Here is a 23477-nt window from a genome sequence, read left to right on the forward strand (position 1 = left end):
AGATTCCTGATGTGATCTATGCAAGAAGAGCACTCGTGAAATTTTCAGATGTGAAGTCCATGCACTATGCCAGGGGAAGAATTCGTAGAACCATAGTCACCGAATCCCGGGACGGCGGATCGAGGAACGGGAAAGGGGGAACGGCACGCGCTTGACTGGCGAGGTGCTTTGAGGAGCAAGCCGTTCGATGTCCAATGAATGTACAGATACGAAGGACGTCTCCGGTCTCCCTCACATAGTTTCAACGACATTGCAGAGGATCTCGTTCCGTGTCCGAGAGAGGCCGTGCGCGACGGCGTCGAGCCCTCCCCGGCGGAGGCGGCGCCCGTGCGGGATGTTCTGAGCGTGCTCGTTCACCGCCGGCGGAGGTCGCGCCAGCCAATCCGCCCTGCAGCTGGAGAGAGATTGGAGAGTCTCCTCTCACCTCGGCTGGCAGTGTTGCTGGAAGAAAAAGCTGATCAGCCGAATCTGTTTGCGGGCGCTGGCCAGGCTGCATCGGTTGACCAGCCCCATCCCCATGAGCGTCCAGTTTCGCTTCTCATTGGTTCGTTAATCGTGGTCGAGCGAGTTCTTGGCCGTCGGTGAGGTGCGGCAGCGGCCGCGGAGGCATCGCACACGTACGGGAACTCCGCCTCCTCGTCCGCCGCCGACGAGTACGAGGCGGGAGCCGCTGCCTTCGCGCGCAGCAGAGCACCACCATCCGCCGCCGGGAAGGTTCTAGAACCTTCCGCTTGCTCCGTTGTTCGGTGCGGTGCGGTGCCCGGTATAGCCGTATAGGAGACCAGGTAGGAGAAAAGGAGCTCCCTTAACTATCTTGGGCGCTAATATGAGCCGTGCAATTGCGATCCGACGGCTGAGAACCACCCAGGGGGTGGACGGTATTTCATTTACCGTCCACCCCCGGGGTCGCTACGCCGCCGCCGCGCCGCCGCGTTCCGGCCGCTCCCTGCGGCGAACCGCCTGCTGGTAGCCTCCCATATGTCCTAGAGTACTCCCAGCGGCGTGTGGCGTCATCTTGATGAGCGGTCGAGCCATCTATGGCCGGCCGGAGGGATATTGGCGGTGGCGGCTCATTCACAGGCCACGGGAGGTCATGCGCAGCCAGGACCGCCAGTCATTCGTATCCGTCCTGCGGTTGCACAGATTGGAGGCTAGCTGCTCACCTCGTCCTCTCATTGCGTCCCTCCTCGTCATCGCCGCCGGGTTCTCGGTTGGGCAGTGTGTTCATCGCCTGCGTTGGGTTTCTGCCTGGAAGAAGAAATATATACCTGACCAGCCATTTCTGCTTCCATGCTGCTCGTAAGTCGTAAGTCCAGGATTAGTCCAGGATGAAACAGATTTCTCGGATTATTCTAGCCACATCTGGATTCAGTAGTAAACTAGTCATCTCTCTTCTGCCGCCGATGTGGTGTTTGGCTCGACCTCCACAGTCCACAGCCACACAACGTAAACGTAAGTGGAATCAACCATGGCGACAGAATCATCGACGGAGGCGGCGCAAGCTTTATTTGCAGCACCTCGGAGACGGAAGCAGAGGGAGAGGAGGAGGAGGAGGAGAATGGGGGCCTGTGAGGCTGTAATCCGGCGAGCGCGCGGCAGCCACGCCGGCGAGGGCCACGGTGTCGGCGGCTCGGCGCACTCATACTAGAAGCCAGGAACTCCGTCTCCTCGTCCGCGTCCGGCGACGAGGAGGAGGACTGGAGGAGGCGTGCGCAGCCGACTTCACGTGCACCAGAGCACCACACCTGCGAAGGTTCTAGAACCTTCCTCTTGCTCGGGAGACGGGCCCGGACGGTGCGGTATGACCAGCAGGAACCAGGAAGGGGAAAGGGAAAAGGGGAACGGGTGTGCTTCGTGCGCCCGTTCAGGTGTGATCCGACGGCTAGGAGCCACCCAGGGGGTGGACGGTATCTCGTCCACCGTCCGGGGTGGACGGTATTTCATTTACCGTCCACCCCCGGGGTCGCCACGCCGCGGTGTTCCGGCCGCCCCATGCGGGGAACCGTCTCGTCTGCCCTGCTGGAGGCCTCCGGTAGGTCAGACAGGCCTCCCTGCGAGTGGCGTCGCGTCCGTCTCCGTGAACGGTGGTGAGCGTCGAGTCCCTCGGAGGCGGCGCGTGGCCATGGCGCAGCGCACGCTGCGTGCGGGATGCTCTGAGCGCGCCCATTCACAACCGACGGAGATCGTGCCGGCCATGTCCGTCGCGAGGACGGTCGGTGGCTGGCACCCCGGCAAGGAAAGGAAGCAACGCCCCTGCTGCCGCTGCAGACACTGACGCGTGCTCGTTCCGCCATTCATGGTCCTGAAGCGGACGTTGTGCTTCGGTGCTACGGCCTGAGAACTCAGTTGTTCATCAGTTCAGTAATTCAATGTAATCTAAATTCTCAGATTCCTGATGTGACCTATTCATGAAGAGCACTAGTGAAAATTTCAAATGTCAAGCCCATGCCGCCCTATGGCAGGGGAAGAATTCGCAAAACAATATCAAGCGATCGAGGTCATGGTTCCAACTTCCAATATGCATTGCCACACTGGATCTTGCCGAGTTGCAGTCCTGCAGAAGAGCTAGCTATCCCGCGCGCCGAGATCGCATTGGCATGGACCTTGGTCGACGCTGGACGGGCGGCTGCGAGACCTCCACGAGAAACGAGAAGAACGCGCGGCGCGGAATGGCAGACCGGATTCCGGCGGCGAGTTTGGGAAGAAGGAGAGCTCACGGTTACGAGGGAGAGGGGAAGATGGAGCATCCTGTGTGCGGCGGAGCTCCGGCAAGGTACGGCCTGAAGCGGAGGCGGCCAGCGTTCCTCGCGACGCAGGGGGCGGACGGTGTTTCAAAAGTCAAATACCGACCGGGTGGACGGTATTTGAAATACCGTCCGCCCCCTGAGTACACAGCGTCCGTCCGATCGTAATTGTACGGCCTGGATTCAGCGCGTAAGCGAGTCGTCTTCCTCCTCAAGCCGTGGTGGACTGGTGGTCCGGCGGCTTAGAAGAAGCAGAGGGGATTCGGGATTCCCCTTCGCCGGCGAAGACGGGCGGCGACGGAGCTACCGCAGACGCGTTCGGAGAAGTTCGACGCCTCACGCCCCCGCTCCACCGTCAGCGGGGCAGCCGGGCAGGTCTCCGTGCCGCGCCTGGCAAGTACATACCTGCGTCTGCATGGTTGCCATGGAGGTGCCTGTTCAGGTTCAGCAGCATGGCCTCCGCGAGTTCTGGAATTCTTTTCTTGACCGAATCGTGGCCATTGGCATCACTGGTCGAACCTGAGCATGGAAAAGCAAAGCAATCTCTGCTTCCGTGGCCAAGGATTCCAGCGGGGCAGTGCAGCCAAGTGGAAGTTTTTGTTCTTCCTCGCCAATGATTCCCTGTCAATTTTGTTGGTGGGAATTTAAAACAATCTGTAAATCCCATATGGAGCTATGGTGTATCAATCTTGGCAAGACCGGCGACGGCGACGCATTGATCGATCAGTCCGTCAACCATTGGTCGCCGTCGTCGGATAAGGGTCGGTCCAGCACCCGTCCTCCTCGACGGCCTCGTTCCATCTCCTATTGAACACCTGCAGCTCGGTGGAGGATCTTTGCCGCACCGCCGACCGGTCTGCCGCCGGCGTCGGCGCCGACGCTGACACTGGCGCCGCGGCGCCGCCGCCGCCGCCGAGCGTGGGGATACCCCGGTGGAGCACGTACTGGCTGTCGACTACGCCGACGTTGTGCCGCCGGTCGCCCTGCGCGCAGTAGCCAAGCTTGAAGTCCATCCCCCAGGCGTAGATGAGGTCGTTCTGAATCATGTGCCACGCGCACCGCCACGCCGCGCGCGAGAACACCGGCACCATCATCTCCACCCACCCCGTGCACGGCGGCCCCGTGCTGTTGCCGTAGCACCGGCCATGGCCGCTCGTCTTGTAGAACCGCCGGTGGACGTCGACGTTGCGCGCGCGGGCCGTGAGCCGGTGGTGTATCTGCGACCGGCGGTCCAGCGCCGGCTGCGAGATATCGAGCCCTTCCCTCCTCGCGATCCGCAGGTACTCGAGCGGGTCGAAGCTGTCCACCTCCATGTCCTCGTCCCAGAGGAAGATGTACTCGTACTCCGCCACCACGTCGGGGTGCAGGAACCGCTTGGCGAACCACCACTTGGTCTGGTCGCGCACGGCGACGTGGATCGCGTCGTCCGACCACTTGAGGTCTCGCCACCCGTCGACCACGCCGTCGTAGTGGAACAGCATCACGACGAAGTTGGCAGCCGGGAACTGCACGGCGATCACTTTATTAGTCAGGCATGTCACAGCGGCAACAGAGCACGAAGCTACTACATGAAGATCGAAGCAGGGCTGAACAATGGAGGGCAGCAGTGTATCAGAATTCAGAGGGAGGTTACCTTGGCGACAAGCTTGTCGACGACCGCCTTCTGCTTGATGCCGACGGGGATCGCCAGGAGGCTTTTCGGCGGCCTGGCGTCGTCGTTCCGTTCAGGATCGGCACCCAGCGACTCCATCTGGACCATCTCGAAATTGGACTTGTCCTGCACGATGCCCCTCGGCAACGGTTCGCTGCCTGAAGGCCGGCATTGGTTCTTCTTCTGAACAATGGTGGCAGCAGAACAATTGCCCTCAGTCGATTTGTCATGAGAAGAGAAAATCAAATGCCGTGTTGCTACTTGCAATATTACAAGTTTTTCCCAAGGTGTTTGAGTTCAACAACCTCACAGACGTTGGGTTCTTCGGTTGGCTGGACGGGCACTTCACTCGTCGGTGGCCTGATCTTCTCAGTTGCAACCGTTCCTTTTTGTTGTAACTGCCATATTGAGAAATTCTGCAAGAAACAAGTGAGCTTTCAGAGAATCTGCACTCCCTGCCCGAAGACATCAAATAACGTCTAGCTGCGAGCACAGTACTCACCTCCTTGTACTGAATGGCAACAACGGCACCGGCGAGAAACACCAGCACAGAAAAGATCAACGCTGCCATGGGCCAGATGCGGAAGAACCGTCTGTCGGGCGCATCGTTGAACGTCGGTCCTCTGGTGGCGCGGTGCGCTGTCAGAAAGAACATGGGGTTGCAATTGCATTTGCATCAAGATATAAACAAAACCAGAAGCAAGCAAGCAGTTTCTATGCAGGCAAGCTCACATTCTCTTGACCAATCCGTGTACTAGTACTAGTAGATAAGAACACTGAATAATTCAGAGCGAAGAAAAGATAGCGAGAGAATGCAGAGGAGATCGAGGAAGCTCCCTCACCATTCTTTTGCGGACGAAGAAGATAAGTTGGGATTGGGAGGTAAGATGCGATCCCTGTCTCTAACTTAGTGTCGACTTAATGGGAGTTTCCATCCAGGAATTAAATTCAGTTTCGAATCTCTAGTTTTCACGGCTGCGCTTTTCAATACAAGACTCAAAGTCGTCGCGTACTCGCATCCATCGAGTTGTCAGATTCAGATAACTTCTTGCTTTGACGAGAGATTAGATTAATCAGACGTGCCCCCGACTCGGCAATGAGTGTTTGTATTTTTTTCATATATTTATTTTGGAATCTAACCGGCACTTTCTTTCAGTTGTAGGCAACACACCTATCCAACATCGAGACGCTTGTGGTGATTTCATTAATATCAAGAATCTACCTGTATGAATCTCTTGGAGGTGCTCATAGGAATATGATTGTGTGCGTGTATTCATAAGACTGTATCTTTCTCTTCGGAGGTGCTCATACAGACAGGATTGCGCGTGTGTATTTATAGAGATGAGTGTGCCTGCATGTTTATGAGCGTCTGAGTCTCTGTGTTTTAAAAAAAGATTAATTAAACGTCATGCCATGCTGTCACATGTTTTTTTTCTTTTTTTTTTATTTCTCTCGCTGTTCATGTGCAACATTTAACATTTGGTTCGAGTCGTTCGAAGGAGAAGGACCTCTATCCACCACAGGCCGACGGCCCACAAAGGAAACTGGGCTTGAGGAGGTGGCAGTTGGGGCCCAACGGCAGTTGGAGCTGGGAAGGCGCGCCAACCAAGCAAACCCTATCCCCTGTTCGCCTCCTCCCTCCAAAACACCAACGGAATCGGATTCCCCATGGCAGCATCCACCACCTCCCATGGCGCCGCCGCTCGCCGTCGTTGGCCCGGCCGTAGCCGCGCCGAGCTTCCGCACCGCCCGCATCTCCCGTCTACGGCCGCGGAAGCTCCCCTCTTGGCCCCGGGCTGCCCTCCCCAATGACGAGGTCTCGCACGACCCCAAACCCGCGCGCTGACGCGAGCCGATCATGTTACCATGCCGCATTTGTGATCGGAAGTTTGAGTTAATTGTGTGTTGATGTATAGGATTACTACTTGATCGATGCGGAGGAGTCCATTGGGGACGGCTTCTCCTTCAGTGGAGGTTAGGGCTTTGTGAATCTTGGGCTTTTGTCGAGCGGGCTCGATTCGGGTTGCGCAATATTGTTTGTGTTTCCTTTTCGTTAATGCGTTATTGGTGCAGGGAAGTACGGGGAAGGACCAAGTAAGTCGGACGAGTGGTTTGCTCAGGGGAAAATGGTATGCTGCTACTCTGTTTTCGTGGCTGTTTCGTACTTGGCTAATGGTTCCATCTGACATTCTGACATCGAATTTCACATTCGGAAGCTGAGAAATGGAAACGTGTTGGCGCCTTTGGCTTTTAAATGTAGTCAAATTCCATGAATATCTGGTTTTATCAAGTGGCTGCAGGGCACATTTTAATGTTCCATTTATTTTTTGTGTGCGCGCATGCTGGTGTGTTGCAATTAGTTTCTGATGCATTAGGGGCAGTAGAGACCTTTATTTTTTATACGATGGCGTTGAATTGCAATGCAGGTAAATGCTTACCCTGTATATGGGGATAAAGGGAAGGCAAAGGACCCCTTCTTTGGCCTGACGATGGGATCAGGATCTCAACCTTCAGATGACGTTTTCAGGTGAATTGAGCTATATTGGTTAGCAGGGTGTCAGGTACAAAAATGTGTATTGCATTCAATCTTGTATTTTTATGCCATGTGTCTACTTTCTTGAGAAGTATGTTGACACATTACAGAAAACAGCTGTCGTTTGTGTTTTTTTACTGTGATGCAGATGGTTCTGTGTAGAGGCTGGGAGCTCTTCTAATCCTATAGTGCTTTTAATTCATGGCTTGCCATCTCAGGTGGGTTTTTATCTGCTTATTGCTTATTTCTTGCATGACTAACAAATTGGTTGATTGAAAGTATGAGATATGTCTTCACCTCAGTTTTATGTGCCCTATTGAAGACTGGCTAATGTCAGTAGAAACAAAATTATGAGTCTATAATCAAATTAGCATTGTTATGTTCTTCACAACCTGCAGTTGCTTTATGAAACTGTAGAGATCTCTTAAACTGAAATTGGCTGAGCTGATCTATATAATTTCATGATTTATTGCTACTACACTTGGTTACAGGCATACTCTTATCGCAATGTGCTGCCTTTACTATCAGACAAATATCATGCCATTGCTTTTGATTGGCTCGGTGAGTTACACGCATCTCTTGCTGTTCGATTAATGCAAAAGGTTCTGACTTGGCAGGGAGAAGAACCAATGCATATATTAATGTTGCCGGTGGCACAAATGTTTTGGAGTATTGATAGTTATGCTTGACGATATGTTTATATACCCATACAGAGTCATCGCTTGTACCAAATATGATCTTTTGGCACCAAACCTCAAAAACAAGCCAACATTTGGTTATAATTTGCCATCTGCAAATTCTACCTCCTGTAAAATCACGCAGCAGCATTATAGCCTTCTAAAAACCCATTTTGTTTAATCTTGCTATTCTGTTCCCTGGTATTGGGATTGGGGGGGCAGAATGATTTGGTTATCTAATTTGAATGTGAAGAAGTTTATGTCTGCAGGATTTGGATTTTCTGATAAGCCTCAACCGAAATATGGTTTTGACTATACTCTTGATGGTAAAATGATCGAAACATACTGATTATTCTGTTTACCCAAATATATGCATAGTCAACAACACAATGATATCAACTCCTATTTTTCAGAGTATACTGCGTCCTTGGGATCTCTAATCAATGCTGTTGCTCCTGATAAGCTCTCTATTGTTGTCCAGGTTCTTCTCATTGTGACAGTGTTTATGTATGCATCTCTATGATATTTGTTGCATAAGAATGCAAATTTGCAGGGCTACTTTGCTCCAGTTGCAGTCAAATATGCTAGTGAACATCAAGACAAACTGAACCATCTTGTTCTAGTGAATCCACCGGTTAGTTCTTGTTACAGTCATAAATACAGTTCTTCCTTCACAAGCCTCATAGTCGTACGCTGATATTGAAATATAAAAATATTATAGATAACTGATAAACATGTGAGCCTTCCATCTCCCCTGGCTTCATTCAGCAACTTCTTGTTGGGCGAGATATTTTCTCAGGTTAGCAGACATCATGTCAACTGAGTTTAACCTATCTGACTGATTTGGTTTTGCATTCAGATGTAATTCCTTTCCTTGAATTCTCTCAGGACCCTCTCAGAGCTAGTGATAAGTTATTGACTAGTTGTGGTCCATACATGATGAAGGAAGAAGATGCTATGGTGTATAGAAGGCCATACCTTGTCTCTGGTTCCTCTGGATTTGCACTGAATGCAATAAGCAAAGCTATGAAAAAGGACCTTAAGGTGGTTCCCATCTATCTCATTGTGTTTGCTTCATTGAATTTATATTTCTAAATTGGATGTTTCTAACACAGGCATACATTGAATCCATGAGAAGCATATTAGGAAGTGATTCGTGGAAAACAAAGACGACAGTATGCTGGGGCATGAGAGATCGTTGGCTCAGCTATGATGGGGTGGAAGAGTTTTTTGGGGGTCTAAACCAGAAGATTGTAGAGCTGCCAATGGTTTGTCATGAAAACTGCTTATTTCATGTTTAATCATTTTCATGCTTCTTTGTGGCTGGGAGTGTGTGGTTTGTGCTGCATGCATAGGGATGCATATGGTTGTGCATGATCGTCTGATGCAATTTCTGGATTTGTTTCTTACTTTTTCTTCATTTCATATTATATTAATTCATACTCTCCTGCACAATGACTTGTGCAGGCAGGACACCATGTGCAGGAGGACCGTGGTGAAGAGTTAGGCAATATAATCAAAAGTATATTCAGGTAATCCTGTTTCTTGCTTTCCTCCTCTGGTAAGTTTTCAAATGGGCAAACTTAGGTTGGCTCTTAATAAAGTTAGGCAATAATGAATTTATATCTCTGCCATTTTTTTATAACTAACAACTTTTCCTGCTTAGACCGGCTCAGTGATAACAAACTCAAAATCAAATCTGCATGCTACACATTCATTTTAATAACAGAATGAATAAGCATTCTTCGTACATAATACGTGTCAAAACATATTTGATATTACTCAATAACTCCCTTTGCAGTTTTGTGCAATGAGGAAAGAAAGCAGGAGACATTTCTCAGCACTTGTCAGTATGCATGTTTGGGCAGCTTCAAGGGAAGAACGTGTTTCATCATTAGGCTTAAGGCTGTGCACCCTTGTCTATCTAATTAACTCTAAAACAATATAAAATCCAACTAGCAACGGCAAGGAGACAAGCATCCCAAAAATAACCCTGCAAAATTGAGCAACAATATGGTTAAGGCTGAGAAATTGCAGGAGCAAGCCTTCAACTACTAGCAACCTGTAGCCAGATCAAAATACTTACGCGGTACTGAGAACATCAGCATGCAACCCATATTCTTTTGCGAATATAAATGATGTGATGGATTGAGGTAGTGCAGCCTGTAGAAAGTTTGTACAAATATTAGCCTATGCATAAGTTCTATACTTCAGGTGGAAACAAAATCTCAAGAGATCAATATTGTACACATATGCTCGCATTACTCACTAGAAACAAATTGAAAACACAATGGGGCACCAAATTGGCTCTCAAAAATGAATCGGGTTTGACATCCTTTTATCATACGGTAAATCCAACTTGGCAAACAGAAATAATTTTTATCTTTGAGCATAAGGAAGCTCCTATCTCTCTAAAACAAAACTGATACCATTTTACATCCTTTTGTCATATTATATATATGACTCGAAGTGTCTAAAATCTAAATGGGGCATCAGTCAATACGGCGAATAAATTATTCTCTTCTGTTATTTGACGGTGCTCCTCATCAAAAACCTTTCCTTCTCCCAAGAAAGCAAACCTTTTTTTTTATCGAGTTGAAGTTAGTTCATCTCCAGTGAGATGCGCATTAGCATGCATGTGAATAGGTCTGCCCTGGTGCATTTTACAAGTGGATGCTCCACAAGAGCAACTACTGGGTTTTAAAACCTTCAGCAGAATCATGTCGTAGGACTTTATATATATTTCTATTAATATATTGGACCCGGTGTTTAATTAATATAGTTTGATCCATCATTATGCATTATGCATCTGATAAGTGGTTGGTGATGACTTCCCGAGTTGATGCTTTTGACCTGGCATTTTGCTTGGCAGATGACCATGAATTGTGTGGGGACAGGGTCTAGAACATACCAATTACAGATGTGCTACTCAGGTGTAATGGTCATGCTGCACTTTCTTGAACAAAGTTTTGTTTGCTCTGTGTACGTTTTTTTTTAATTCAAGATGGTTTTTTCTTTTCTTCAATGATCTCTTATCTTTGGCAGGAGTCAAAATGTGGTGAAGCAATAGGGATATGCACTTTTTGTTATGAAAAGTGAGGCTGCACCGACCCATTGAGGCTAACCCACTCTCACGCTGGATAAGTTTATCAAGAAAACACTACCCTAAAGTGATCTTCTACATTTTCAGACAACAAAAACACTACCCTAAAGTGATCTTCTACATTTTCAGACAACAACATTACTGGTTTTGTGTTCCATGTTCTTGGAATAGGATTCATGCATTGTTTAGTGTTGGAAAATTTAATGTTTGACTCATGTTTCTGTGTGATATGAAAGTGAATGCTCTGTAGTCTTATACAAGGTCAAGATAACCAATGTGCTTATACTGAAATAATGATGATAACAACTATTGTGTGGAATGCGCACTTGCATAAACATCGGGACTAATTAACTACCCTGTTATTGCGCCTTTGAGCACGCTGTTTATTAAGCTACATATAAGGTTCATGTTTATGGCTGTGCAAGCAACATTGGTCTTAAAGCACAATTTGGTAAGGTTAGTGGTGCTCTGCTGTCCTGGTGCTGACAAGCTCATCTCGTATCTCAATGTGGTGATTTTGTGGTTTTGACATCAGACCCTCCATTTGTTCAGGTATCTTTCTTTTGCCTGACGTTGTCAACCATACGCATAAGGCACCTCTGTTTTGTTTTATAAAGGCTACTCCGGTTTCCGGTGACCTTTATTCCTGACCCGTCTACACAAAACGTTCGGGCGGCTTGTGCGATAATTTTTTGTGTGGATGCAGTGTAATGTCGGCGCAATGCAATCATGATGGATGACCTTGGGAAATATTTTGTCCCGGAGTTAAACTACTATACCCAAAAAGGAAGTAATAACTAGAAAGTTCAGAATTTTGCCCATGCATGTACCTATCAGTCGTGTGCGTCGTGACATTCAATTGGGAATCGTCAAGGGATGTTTTGTCAAAAGTAAAGTTGCGAGACTTCGGTCTGAAGTGTTGGTAAAAGTTACAGCTAAAACGCCTACAGAAGGTAGGTAGATTGACATCATCGTACCATCAACTCTACGTAGCAACCACCACCAGAAACTGCCTCCTCCTGAGGTTAATTATATACTACTAATAAACCATCATATTTGCTCCCCAATTCATAAGCTAATTTATTACTGTCTGCTTCACAAATCAATACGAACTTCGTAGGAAATTCCAATGCGAACCACTATTATAATTACTAGCACCAATTTTTTGTGCAAATTTCTTTCTTGCCATTGCCAAGTATATAGCTATTTTAAATTCCAATGCTAAATTGTTAATCCAAAGAGGCGAGCGAGCCGGTACCTGTATGATGGCGACGCGGAGGACGTCGCCGCGGAGGCCGACGGCGATGGAGCCGATGGCCATGGCGGCCGGGCCGAGCGCGAACTTGAGCACGAGGCCCAGCGCCGCAAAGCACGGCCCGCACGCCAGCACCTTCTCCTGCTGCGCCATGAACAACCCTGCATGCCATGCAACAGCAGAAAATGACATGCCCGGCGTCAGAAAGTTATCCGTCGTAAATCACTATAGTTCGTGGCTGGGGCGTCATTATAGTTATTATATGACTAAGAAAACGCTTTTTTTCATGAGGTAAATCGGATTTTTTTTTTTCGAAACAAAAAATCGGATTGCTTTTTCACTTTCTTTTTAGTTACGTTACAGCGCTAGCACACTCATGCGGCAGATAGAATTTATGCCCTTTGGCTCGGATCCTAATCCTGCTCCTTTTTATTCCTTGTATTATTTTGGTGATTATCGAATAGAATATGTATTAATGGCTGAAGTATTAGATACGAGAAAGTTGGAATATTGAGTCATTCGAGAAAAAGATTTATCTATTGTACATACATGTATGGTTGAGATTAAGCATTATTATTTGCTAGTAGCTTTGCAGCCTGAATAATTTTGACAGGTCGATCTATCAGTATTCAGTCCTATATTCGACAACACTCTTATTTAATTAATTTGTACCAAAAGTTAATTTCTCTACATCTTATTTGTGTATATGTCAGTATATGATTTTCGGAGGAGATCAGATAGAACATGTTATTCATCCAGTACATGTACAGTTTGAAACGATCGAATCGACCTGATCTAGCGAAATTTATGTTTTGCATGTGTCATTCAGTGTACTCACCCATGCTGAACATGGCCATTCCTGTGCCCGACTTGGACATGATGAGCACCGAGCCCTCGAAGGCGCTGGGCAGCTCGATGTGCAGCCTGTTCCAGTATATATTCAGAGACAAGAACAATATATATAATTTTCCATCGTCGTCAGAGATACGCATTCAGATTCATCAGTAGACTGATTTATGTTAGTAAACTCGATCGGTGTAAGCTCACATCATGCATGCGCGATCGACGATGCACATTATATTAGCCGGAGACAAGAATTATTAAAGAAACTGAAGAAATTAGTTGTGGAGTCTGCATTAGCTGGAGCATCGTCGATCAGAGAGCAGCCGCATCACCATGCATCTAGCTAGCTAGTGTCACGTACGTCAGATCACAAATTCCTGGTGGCAGCTAGTAGCTACCCTGGCTACCACACATTTCGCACTAGCCAAATTAAAGCCGCCGGCCCGGCCGCCGGCGGCAAATAACCGAACAATCCCTAGCAACAAGTTAAGCCATCGAATCGAATCACGCCTGCAATGTGACCAGGAGGAGGGAGTGCATCATACAGAATGCATGGACGACACGAGAGACGACGTACCTGTTGGCGACGCAGGCCCAGGTGATGCCGACGAAGCTGGCGTACGTGTTGGGGTTGCGCGACAGCTTGTGCGCCACCACCTTGACGAGCGCCCAGAGCGACGGCTTGCCGCCGCCGCCGATGGAGCTGACGGGCACGGCGCCATCGGCGGCCTCGACGTCCTTGACGGCCGGGGAGTCGTCCGCGGCGGCGACGTACATGCCTATGGCGGCCTTCCTGACCTCGAGCACGAAGAGCAGGAGCGTGAGCCAGACGATGGCCTGGAAGACGGAGAGCTGGACGACGAGCTGCTGCGCCCACTCGCCGTACATGGCCCGGGCCATGGGCACGCCGACGACGAGCGAGTTGGTGAGCGTGGAGAGGGAGAAGCCGGTGATGGACCAGCCGACGGCGCAGCCGGCGCCCTTGGCGGCGGCGAACCTGGCCCAGCAGGCGATGACGGCGACGAGGACGGCCTTGGAGATGACGTCGGCGGCGACAGCGCGGTAGTTGACCTGGAACGGGTCGGTGTGCAGAGTGAACTCGAAGGTGAAGAAGGGCAGCGCGAAGAAGGCCACCAGGCGGTTCACGGCGTCGCACTGCTCCCGCGTGAAGATGCGCCACCACCGCACGGACCCGTACCCCAGGAACAGCGCGAAGTAGAGCGGCACCGTCGCCGCCACCACCTTGTACACGTCGCCCCACCCGATCATCTCGCCTCGATCGATCGTGCAGGTTGAACAGTACCCAGGGATGTGCAGTGTGAGAGGCAGGGTGTCACGTGTGGGGTGGCGATGGAGCTTTATAGAGCGCGAGCTCTAGCTAGAAGGAAGCCGACGACGTCAGGTGCATGCAGGTAGCGTCAGCAACAAGGGAAGCTAGCTAGTATGGGTCGGTGGATCGTGGCCGTTGAAACGAGAGCATGGAATAATTGTCAGCGATAAGCACGAAAGCGATGCGGGGTTTAGAGATAGGGAGGTAGAGCTCTAGAGATCGACTACAGAGTCTCATCAGCTCGCTTTGATTCTGAATTTTTCTGATGGCATGGCGATATTATTCATGCGAGCACGCCATGCCGGTCGATGGGGGGTTGACGAAGGGAGAAATTAAAATCAAGAAGAGCTTCAGGGTCTCAGGGACGGATAGACTGGAGTGGCCATATAGTGCACGCGCAAATCCAGGAGAGCGCGTGACAGTGGCCGAAAGTCGAGTCCGTGCAAGTGTGGTCTCGCTAGCTTTCGGCCTCATGCTCTGATGACCAGAGTGGTGAGTGTGGCGACCGTCCTCACATTGTTGTGATCTCTTGGTCCATGCTTGCCTACTGAAAACACCCTTAGCATTTAGCAAGTTCTCGAGCATAACATTAATTAATTGTTGCTATTTTCATTATCCCTGCTGAACGAAAAAGCACTCAGCAGATCGCTTCCTACTGAAGATTTCATTCTCTGAATCTCTGACGCTTCAACGTCTCGGGTGGTCGGCATTGCTGCAAAAGCGCCCTACGAGTAGGATCACTCCTGCAGGTGGAGTGGACAAAGCAAACCCTTGCTACAATTCTCACGCGCACATATTCGCTCGCGCGTACTACTGGAGCAGAGACAAAAAGAGACGTGATCCTTTGGAGGGTTCACCCATGGATCAGAGCATATATTGGCGCAAAGGAACTAATACTGTTGTACAGTGGTCAGTACGTGGTTATTCTCCTAGCCCTTGCCTGTTGTCCAAACATGCCTGTATTTTTTTTCGTGGAACGAAGAGTGAATGACATTGATGTCACTTTGTATTGGCTTTCAAGAGAGTCCTGGAATATATATCACGGATATGTTATGAAAGTACTTCCATAACATATGAATTTTATAAGTTTTTAGAATCATTTTCATACAAGAAGCTAGGGTCAAAGTTGCACGGACTCTGAAGACCCTTATTACTTGCCGAATCTTCGAAATGCTGACTACGAATGTCTTTCTGATATTATATTGGTTAGGGTCGAAGTTAGGGTCAAAAGGCTGGAGATCATTAGTTGCACAAAACAATATCCGCTGACCAAGAGTCATGTTTTCAACAGCATCCCAGCACTAAACAAAAGTAGCGTTTCTAGTTAGACAAACACTGAAGTTACTCGACTAGACTCCGTTCTAAATTGTAGGTCGTTTGATTTTTTTTACCTTGACCACTTGTCTTATTCAGAAAAATTTCATCATGCTGTAGCATGCATATATCCACCGGCATTGAGGACACAGATATTAAACACAAGAGGGTTAGCATATGAAGGCACACGTAAATATCCGACCTAATTCAGAAACCAACGCAATAATATTCTCCTTTTTTACTTCAGCAAATGAGGTAAAGGACAAGCAAGGCAGCGATGTCCACAATATATATTCCGATCCAGGTCCTGTTATCCGAGAGGATTAGGGAATTAATCCCCAAATGCATGCATGCTGCTGCTGCTTTGTTTGATCGATGCATGGAACCAACTGCTGACGCCCACATGATGGACAAGTTGAAACATCTGGTCACGCAGGCAGGGGAGAAGTTCCTAATCCGTCCCAACGCAAGTCCCATCGACAGATCATCTGCTACTTCCATCCGCATCCTCCAATGCGATCACGCTGCAATTGCAAATGCCCCCGGCAACTTGCAATTGGAGAATGGCTTCCTCCTCTTCGGTGGCAGAGGGAATTTTGCATCGACCGCCGGATCATGCCCCCTGCATGCTGTGTGTCAGCATTCGGCACGAACAGAGGCTCACTCGGTGACGGCCTTGCTGCAGAATGGAGATGGCATCTCCCCTCCCATTTGTTTCAGGAGCATGATCGCGCAAAGGAATTGTTCTTCCTCTTGTTCCGTTCTTCAGGTGGGGCCAAATAGTAGCCTTTTTTGTGGAGCCCTTCTGTCACGGCTACCATTGAAGACTTTGCCAAGCACATTCAGTCATTCAGATTAGCAGACTGGAAGTGGAAGGTCCATGAAATGCAATTTCAGGATGATTGCATTCCACTGAATTATTAATTTACCATCATTTTGAAACTTTACCCAAAAGAATAGGAATTTTCGCGTTTCTTATTAGCAAATACTCGCAGCCGTTAGTTTGGAACAAATGCATGGATCACTCATGGGCTCAAAACAGAATGTAAACTAGTGGCAAGCAAGCAGAGCTCGGTTTCTGCAGCATGCAAATGGCAAGATTGAGTGGTCCGAAGCAGTTTTGTCCTAGCTCTGCTGCACCTCCACTTGTACAGTGTATATGGCTGCTATAGTGCTATACGAAGGCAAGCGAATATCAACTGTTGGAAGAGCACATTATCTTGGTACAGGATTTCGTATAATTCAATCTGTATTCCGCATAACCAAATGATCGAAAGAGATGTGCATATTAATTTCTGTATGTCTAAATTTTAATCGGATATTCTCTTGTCCACAGACCAGAGTCTTGTCGGTCTGGTTCTTCGAAAGAAAAAGGAAAAGAGTCCTGTCGAATGTCGATCTCTGATGCGCACAAACAGCAGTGTCAGTTTAGCCACACTATCGATGCAGCAGGACTGCAACGGCCAACTTATGCAGATAATACCACTGAATCAACTGATTGGTGAATCATATGCTGCTTATCTGCAGACAGAAAGATATACATCACATAGTACGAGCTCATTGCTAGCCAGAATTCAGGTTTGGGTGTCAGACGATGAGAAGCAACATAACTTCATAGCTCACAAAATTTCAACAGACTGAACAAGAAATAACATATCGAAACACACCGCCCACAACAGCATGTTTGCTCCATGTCCATGTCCAGTTCATGCGGCCATAGGTTGTACATTAAAGCAGAAAACAAAGCTAGAAGAGACCAACGTTCTCCTACCCTCTACGAGACGACACCAACCAATAGATGCGCCCAGACCGTTTGGTCAACCTCAAGAACTACGCTGTGCGGCAAACCAGAGGATATCTTCGCTTGCATCTCAGGATGCATACACTGGAACTCATCCAGTCGCAATGGTGTTCCCCGCTTACAGTTGGACTTCCCTGCCATATACCCAGCTGAAGGGCATCGTGCCAGCTTTCTTGGCTCTGCTCTGGGCCCTCTCGTCCAGCTTCCTGATCCTTGAAGCAAGGGTGCAAAGGTAGTCCTGGGCCTTGTTCCCCTCACCAGACAGACCAGTCAGGTCTGACACCTTCCACCTGTTGACAAGGAACTCAAGGATGTCGGCGTAGTCCCTAGCAGTGTACACACCAAGCCTCTGCGCGACCATGGAGAAGTGCTCAAACAGCTTGTCATCCTGCCCGTCAAACATCAGGTGGGCAGGCATGGAAATCTTCTTCTTCATCATGTCAGCCAAAGCAACGACAGTGCCATCAGGGTCGATCTCAAACAGCTTCTCAACAATCTTGGTGTATGCAGTTTCATGCCGCTTCTCATCTGAAGCGATGATGCCACAGATCTGCGCGAGCTTCAGGTCACCATAGTCCTTGGCGTGGCGAGCAGTGTTCCCGTGTGAGATGAAGGTCGCACGCTCTTGGAATGAGGTGTAGATGAAGCCAAGGTAAGGATTGTTCTCAGTCCTTGGATCCTGAAAAGGGTGCAGTAAAGAAAGTTTATATTAGTTATTTATAATCAGCAGTCAAGACAGACAAATTTCCAAAGTGGGAGAAAGAGAATTAACTAATGCCACAGCTGAAAATTGAACCACAACTTGAAAATTTCACAACAAAGGTCATAAGTATGGTGCATAGTAAATAAACATCAACAGAATTTCATGAAAGAATCAAACTCTCAACTAACCAAAATAAATGCTTCGGAAGCACGAATAGCTGAATGAACACGTCAAGGTAAGAAACGTTAAATAGGTAAGAAAAATTGGAAAAGGGAGGAAGAATATGTTACCATTCCAGAGCCAATAAGATACTGAATTGTCTTTTCAATTTGCCTCATATCCACCCTCCCAGTGAGGTACAGATATTTGTTTAGGAGGTCACCATGCCGGTTCTCCTCAGCAGTCCATGCCCTTGTCCAAACTGCCCAGGCAGTGGGGCTTGCACCTGTCTCATCCCTGACACCATCAAGGGTGTTAAGCATAGTCTGGTATGTTGGAAGAGCCTCCTCAGTAATCATGTCTCCGACCAAACAAACTAAGTAATCATCAGGGATTTCCTTGGCACGTTCTCTGAGCTCCTTAACTTCATCATGAAATCCTTCAGATGCTGGGTCAGGGAGGAAATCCTGTGGCTGCCAACACTTCTCGACTGGCTTAAGATGCGTCAAGATGTTATCTCTAGCCCAGTCATCAAGAGACTTGAATATTTCAATCTTCTGAGGTGGCATTGAATGTGTAACCTGGACATGTACCTCCCTTGGAGGAGCAAATGGCTTCTTATCCTCAACCCTGGAACAGTTTGGGTGAAAAGATATGATTAGTTATCAATTACATGGTGGCTCCATCACTCGGTATTCATGTACTATGAAACAAAATTAGACTTCACGATGTGAACGAAACTGGTAGCAAATCTGGAACAGGTGAGCTCGTGGTTGAAAAATTCAGCCAGATTATATGCACAATTCAAGTCACTAATGAAACGACCGCAAACCACATATAAGCCCCAGCAGACCTGTAATGATGATCGTCACTTCTTGCCAGTTGTTTCCACTCAAATATGCAGACCATTCTGCTGGCTCATAGTAGTATGTATAAGGTATGCATATGCTAATATACTGTATTGCAGCATGATAAATAGAGGCACATACATGTTTCATATATCTAACTGCGCCGACATAAAAACAGGCATACTTGTTGTCCCATGTATTGAATATAAAAGTACTGTGTAAGCAAGTCTGGCCTTAAAATAATGATAATGGAATCCCGTGCACAGTACAAGTCATGACATCAAAACTGAAATCCAGTAGGAATTGAGCTGACACTCTTTGCATATGCAGGATTTTTCCAAAACGTTGGAGGTTGGCATGACCGACAGTAATCACAAGCTAACAAAAAACTAATGGACTTGTTTGGGGATATCTTTAAGGTTTAATATTCAATTACTTGTGCTATTCATATTTTGTCAAATGAAGTAGGAATGCATATGTAACAGGATCATACCGAGGCTTTTAGCCACCAGAGCTTACCAGGTATGCTATAGATTGGGGGTTGGTTAGTAGCTAATGTCATTGACCTTTTCCACACTACACGACCAGTCACATGCTGTGTCCCATACAAATTATGATGTGATCCCCACAAAGTACATATTAATGGAAGGATGTCATTTCCACTATTAGTTCTTTATCAATGTTTTTGTCTCAAAATACTTCATCAGATCACTGTCCCTTAAATTTATCAACAAAAAAAAACACCAAAGTTCCAAAGTATAAATGAGACGGGTGCAACTAGTCAACTATGGTTCTCTACCCTTCCATCCAAATCAATCACATGGCTCAAAGTAGGCTTGACTAAGCTAGAATTAGCAGAAAACCTACTTAGATAAACTTCACACATCAATGCCTATGGTATCGTGGTTTCTGAACCACCTCTTGGTAAACAAATAAATAAGTTAACAAATTTGTCCTAGAATAGAACCCTGGATGGGCTTCCGTTTTCAAATTAATATGCCTATGATATAGCAGAAGCAGTTTATTTTATCCAACGTTGGACTATATTTATTGACTTCATAAACCCTGTCGTCCCAAGCAGATGAACAACAAAGAGCTTTCATGAACCAGCAACCCAAGGAGCTCAATGGTCCTGTGGGGGAGAGTCAAATTAAATTCCACCAAACTACGCCACCAAGAGCATGGTACGGGCTACGGAGCTACCACATCGAACAACCTCGACAGGACAGCAAACAGGCATCTTCACCTCCGATGCAACCTACACAAAACCATGACGAGGCACCCCCATGGATATAGGCACTGAACCGCAAACTTCTATAGCCAGTACAACCACTACATCAGCGCAGTGCAATGCAATGCAACTGTGCACGGTGATATATGGTACCAGGCCTCCAACAATTCTAGAATGCAAGCCATTAAGAGATACACCGAGAGGACGAACTGCCAGGGTCCCCGGTCAAGTTGAAGGTCCCAGGAAAATTTAATGCCGAGGAAACACGGCACCAAAAGAAATCTGGAAGGGACCAGCACAACAGAAAGGGGGTCGCTTCGCTTGCGGCCGACGGCAAAGCAACCGAACGCTCAGGAGCCAGGACGGCGCCGCTCCCCCGCCCCGGCCGCGAGAGAAAACGACCTACCCATGCAGAATTTAATGGCGACGCTGCAACCTTCGCGCCTGATCTGCTGAGACAGCGAAGGGTGCCGCCCATGTGAGCACGTCGCGGCCACCGAGACCGGGGCACAGGCAGGAGCGAATCTGACAAGCCTGACACGGGGCGCCGACCCAGAACGACGAGAACGAAAAGGAGAAAAAAAAATCGAATCTAATTCAACATTGCACCCGGAGGCGGCGGGAGACCTCGCGATTGTGACGCGGCAACCCCGCCGGGCGCCGGATTACCAATCCGGCCCGAACGCGCCTAAATCCTTCCTGCTCAGTGGCGCAGACAGACAGAGAAAGCGGCTCATCCAATCCGAGGAACCAATCTATCTGTCTATCAATGGGAGGAACACGAACTCCGAGAAGCGAAGGGGCCGCGAGCCAGGCCCCGGGCGGCTTACTTGGTGGAGACGGTGGAGGGCGTGGAGGCGACGGCGAATACCCTGACGCTGCCGGTGCGGCGGCGGCGGCGGGCGGCGAGGGGCGGGGAGAGGCAGAGCGTGACGTCGTTGAGGCGGAGCGCCATCCTGGAGGCCATTGAGGAGCCGCGCGGTCCGCCGCCGCCGCCAAGGAAGCCGCCGGGCCCTGCTGCTGCTGCGGCTGCTCGTGGCCTCGAGATTGGGATGTGGGTGGTGGTGGCGAGCGAGAGCGGAACAAACGGGGCGGCACGAGAGAGATGGGGTGCCCCGCGTGCGCTCTCCACCTCAGGTTTTGGCCGTTTGGGTTTTGCAGACGGCTTGGCCTGGATGCCACTCGGCAGGGGCCCCGTATTTATGTCCCTTTTCGACCCCTGGAATGACCGTTTCGCCCCTGCGATTTCACTCTCATCTTCTAGTCTTCTACTTTGCTGCTCCTTGTCACTTCTCCCTCTCATCGCTAGTCAAGTTGTTCTTTTCTTTCACCAAGGTGGCTATAGGCTAAAACCTTCGTCTTAATACTTTGAGTGGGAATTAAGAAATGTAAGCGCACTCTCTGCTTCTTGAGAGACAAGCCGTCGTGGTCGCCTTAGGAGTATCGAAATTCTCTAGATCCCCGTAGATATTCGCTCCTCACTTTGAAATTGCACGCCCTTGATGGAACATGCATGTATACCAACAAATTGATCTTTTGGATGGCATATGCAGCGCTCTCTCGATAACACATGCCCGCTCAAACACGATTATCGTTTAATGTGTCAATTACTTTTCATGCAAAAAACTATGATTCTATTTACGCAAAAAAAAATGTTAACACTGTTTGTTGTGCTGTTGAGGTGGAACATGTCCGTTTGGATTTGAGTCTTGTTCTTTAGTAGGAAAAAAAATGAGATGTGTGATGACCTCATCAATCTAAAAAAACACGATTATCCGTGCTGATTTAGTGTCTAGACTGAAAAGAAGCTTCAGTTGGGCACTATGATAATTTTTTAATAGACATTTCCTAGAAAAATAGTGTGATTGTGTGTGGTAGCTGAAACGTGCGTGCGGCCGTTCTGCACCCGTGCTGAAAACCGCAGTCTCTAACAGTTTGGAGAACGGAGAAAAACGTGTCAGGGAGGGTGGGTGGGATAATTATCTCCGGTCGAGTGCTAGACAACATCACCTTTGGACAAGATTTCCGGAAGGCAAGTGTGCTGCCTTGGTTGAACGAGGAGATCACTCGACCCGCCCGATCGTGGGCAAAAGCCGCAGGGGCACCACCGTCCACCGGGATTCCCCTCGAGAATCCTGCGAATCTTCACGGTCGGGCCCGGCCTAGATTTTCACCAGCGCAGCGAGAACCACCCTGCCACCTGTTAGAAATCTATGCAATTTTCGGTATATTTTAATTCCAAAATTAAATGTATAAACTAGTAATATTTCTATGACTTTAAGGAGTAAAATAAAATATATGAACATGTTTATACTTATCACACATATAAGCATAAACAATATAAATAACCAAAGTTTCAGGGAGTACCCTAAAGCGGGGCCGTTGCCGGAGGCATTGGCTGCGCTGTTACCAACTGGAGTAGACATCTACTCGGTTGGCCTCAGTCGAAGTAGTCGAACTAAATCGGTGCAGGAAGAAGTTCGCAGTGCAGTCCCACGAACGGTCACCAAGATGTAGTCGACGTAGTCGTTCGGCCACCAGAATGTAGTCGACGTAGTCGTTCGGCTCGTCCACCAGGAAGTAGTCGTACAATCGGGCAAAGCCTTAGTATTTTTGAGCAGTCACGCTAAAGCGTTACCCAAAAACCTGATTGCCCGCCTATCCCGTGCAGGATCTCAAGGCGAGCAAGGTTTCGGAGGCCTGCTCACGCTAATTCTGTGCGCGCAGAAATTAGCGTTGGGGAACTCAGTTGTTGCAACTGGAGAGGGAGAAGAGAGGAGCCGAGTTGCCTCAGTGCTCTGGTGCAGGATGGATGAGGGGAATGGCACTCCTTATATAGTGACTCAGGTGCTCAGGATCGTTGAACCTGGACACCATCAGAGTCATTTAGGTGATGCGGTTATGGCCATTAATTACAGATTTAATTGCACGTTTAATCGCACGATTAATTGCTGTCAACGGCAAAATAGCCATCACATCACACCGCGCCACGCCGCACCGCACCGCCCGTCCGGCCGCACCGCGCCGCGCCTCGGCCTCGGCCTCGGCCTCGGCCGTGGCCCACGGCCACGGCTCGGCGAGGCGAGCGAGCGCGCGCGCGTGTGGTTCACCGTCCTCCTCTTACCGGCTTCACAAGTGGTGTACAAGAAGTCCACCTTTTAAGTCGGTTGAGATCCTCCTCAATTCCCGGTACGGAATTAAACATTGATTCCCTAGCATTAATAGTGGGCTTTAAATTCTTTTAATACTTTAGAATAAATGGGCCAAGCCCATTACTCCAACAAT

At 48.5% G+C, this 23477-nt stretch overlaps 4 protein-coding genes across 8 annotated transcripts; 1 reads left to right on the forward strand and 3 right to left on the reverse strand.

The window, feature by feature from the left end:
* Positions 1–3460: 3460 nt before the first annotated feature.
* LOC120710301 lies at positions 3461–5050 on the reverse strand. The gene is made up of 4 exons (XM_039995934.1): positions 4898–5050; positions 4701–4811; positions 4378–4578; positions 3461–4249 (listed from the first exon to the last, which is right to left on the reverse strand). Exons 1-4 carry the CDS (start codon positions 5048–5050, stop codon positions 3476–3478), a joined length of 1239 nt encoding a protein of 412 aa, XP_039851868.1. The 3' UTR covers positions 3461–3475.
* Positions 5051–6021: 971 nt separating this feature from the next.
* On the forward strand, positions 6022–11043 carry LOC120709069 (cis-3-alkyl-4-alkyloxetan-2-one decarboxylase-like). Of its 5 annotated transcripts, none has more exons than XR_005689572.1 (15): positions 6022–6211; positions 6312–6369; positions 6469–6524; positions 6822–6922; positions 7077–7146; positions 7420–7489; positions 7875–7931; positions 8019–8086; positions 8159–8239; positions 8327–8404; positions 8494–8649; positions 8721–8873; positions 9073–9137; positions 10651–10787; positions 10830–11043. XR_005689572.1 is itself a non-coding variant. In XM_039994585.1 (14 exons), exons 1-14 carry the CDS (start codon positions 6086–6088, stop codon positions 10673–10675), a joined length of 1164 nt encoding a protein of 387 aa, XP_039850519.1. In that variant the 5' UTR covers positions 6022–6085; the 3' UTR covers positions 10676–11043. The 5 variants fall into 5 exon arrangements, 1 of the variants encoding a protein (XP_039850519.1); XR_005689573.1 differs by adding an exon at positions 10478–10538 and having other exon boundaries at positions 6023–6211; positions 10651–11043; XR_005689575.1 differs by adding an exon at positions 10478–10538 and having other exon boundaries at positions 6023–6211; positions 10670–11043.
* LOC120709070 (probable auxin efflux carrier component 5a) lies at positions 9296–14648 on the reverse strand. Its single transcript, XM_039994587.1, has 5 exons — positions 13384–14648; positions 12802–12887; positions 11967–12124; positions 9692–9768; positions 9296–9598 (listed from the first exon to the last, which is right to left on the reverse strand). Exons 1-5 carry the CDS (start codon positions 14073–14075, stop codon positions 9526–9528), a joined length of 1086 nt encoding a protein of 361 aa, XP_039850521.1. The 5' UTR covers positions 14076–14648; the 3' UTR covers positions 9296–9525.
* Positions 14649–17043: 2395 nt separating this feature from the next.
* On the reverse strand, positions 17044–21373 carry LOC120709071 (stearoyl-[acyl-carrier-protein] 9-desaturase 2, chloroplastic). The gene is made up of 3 exons (XM_039994588.1): positions 21023–21373; positions 18245–18743; positions 17044–17930 (listed from the first exon to the last, which is right to left on the reverse strand). The coding sequence occupies exons 1-3, from the start codon at positions 21157–21159 to the stop codon at positions 17370–17372; spliced, it is 1197 nt and encodes a 398-aa protein (XP_039850522.1). The 5' UTR covers positions 21160–21373; the 3' UTR covers positions 17044–17369.
* Positions 21374–23477: the final 2104 nt, after the last annotated feature.

The sequence above is a fragment of the Panicum virgatum genome, chromosome 5K (assembly GCF_016808335.1).
Source record: "Panicum virgatum strain AP13 chromosome 5K, P.virgatum_v5, whole genome shotgun sequence".
Classification (NCBI taxonomy): Eukaryota; Viridiplantae; Streptophyta; class Magnoliopsida; order Poales; family Poaceae; genus Panicum; species Panicum virgatum.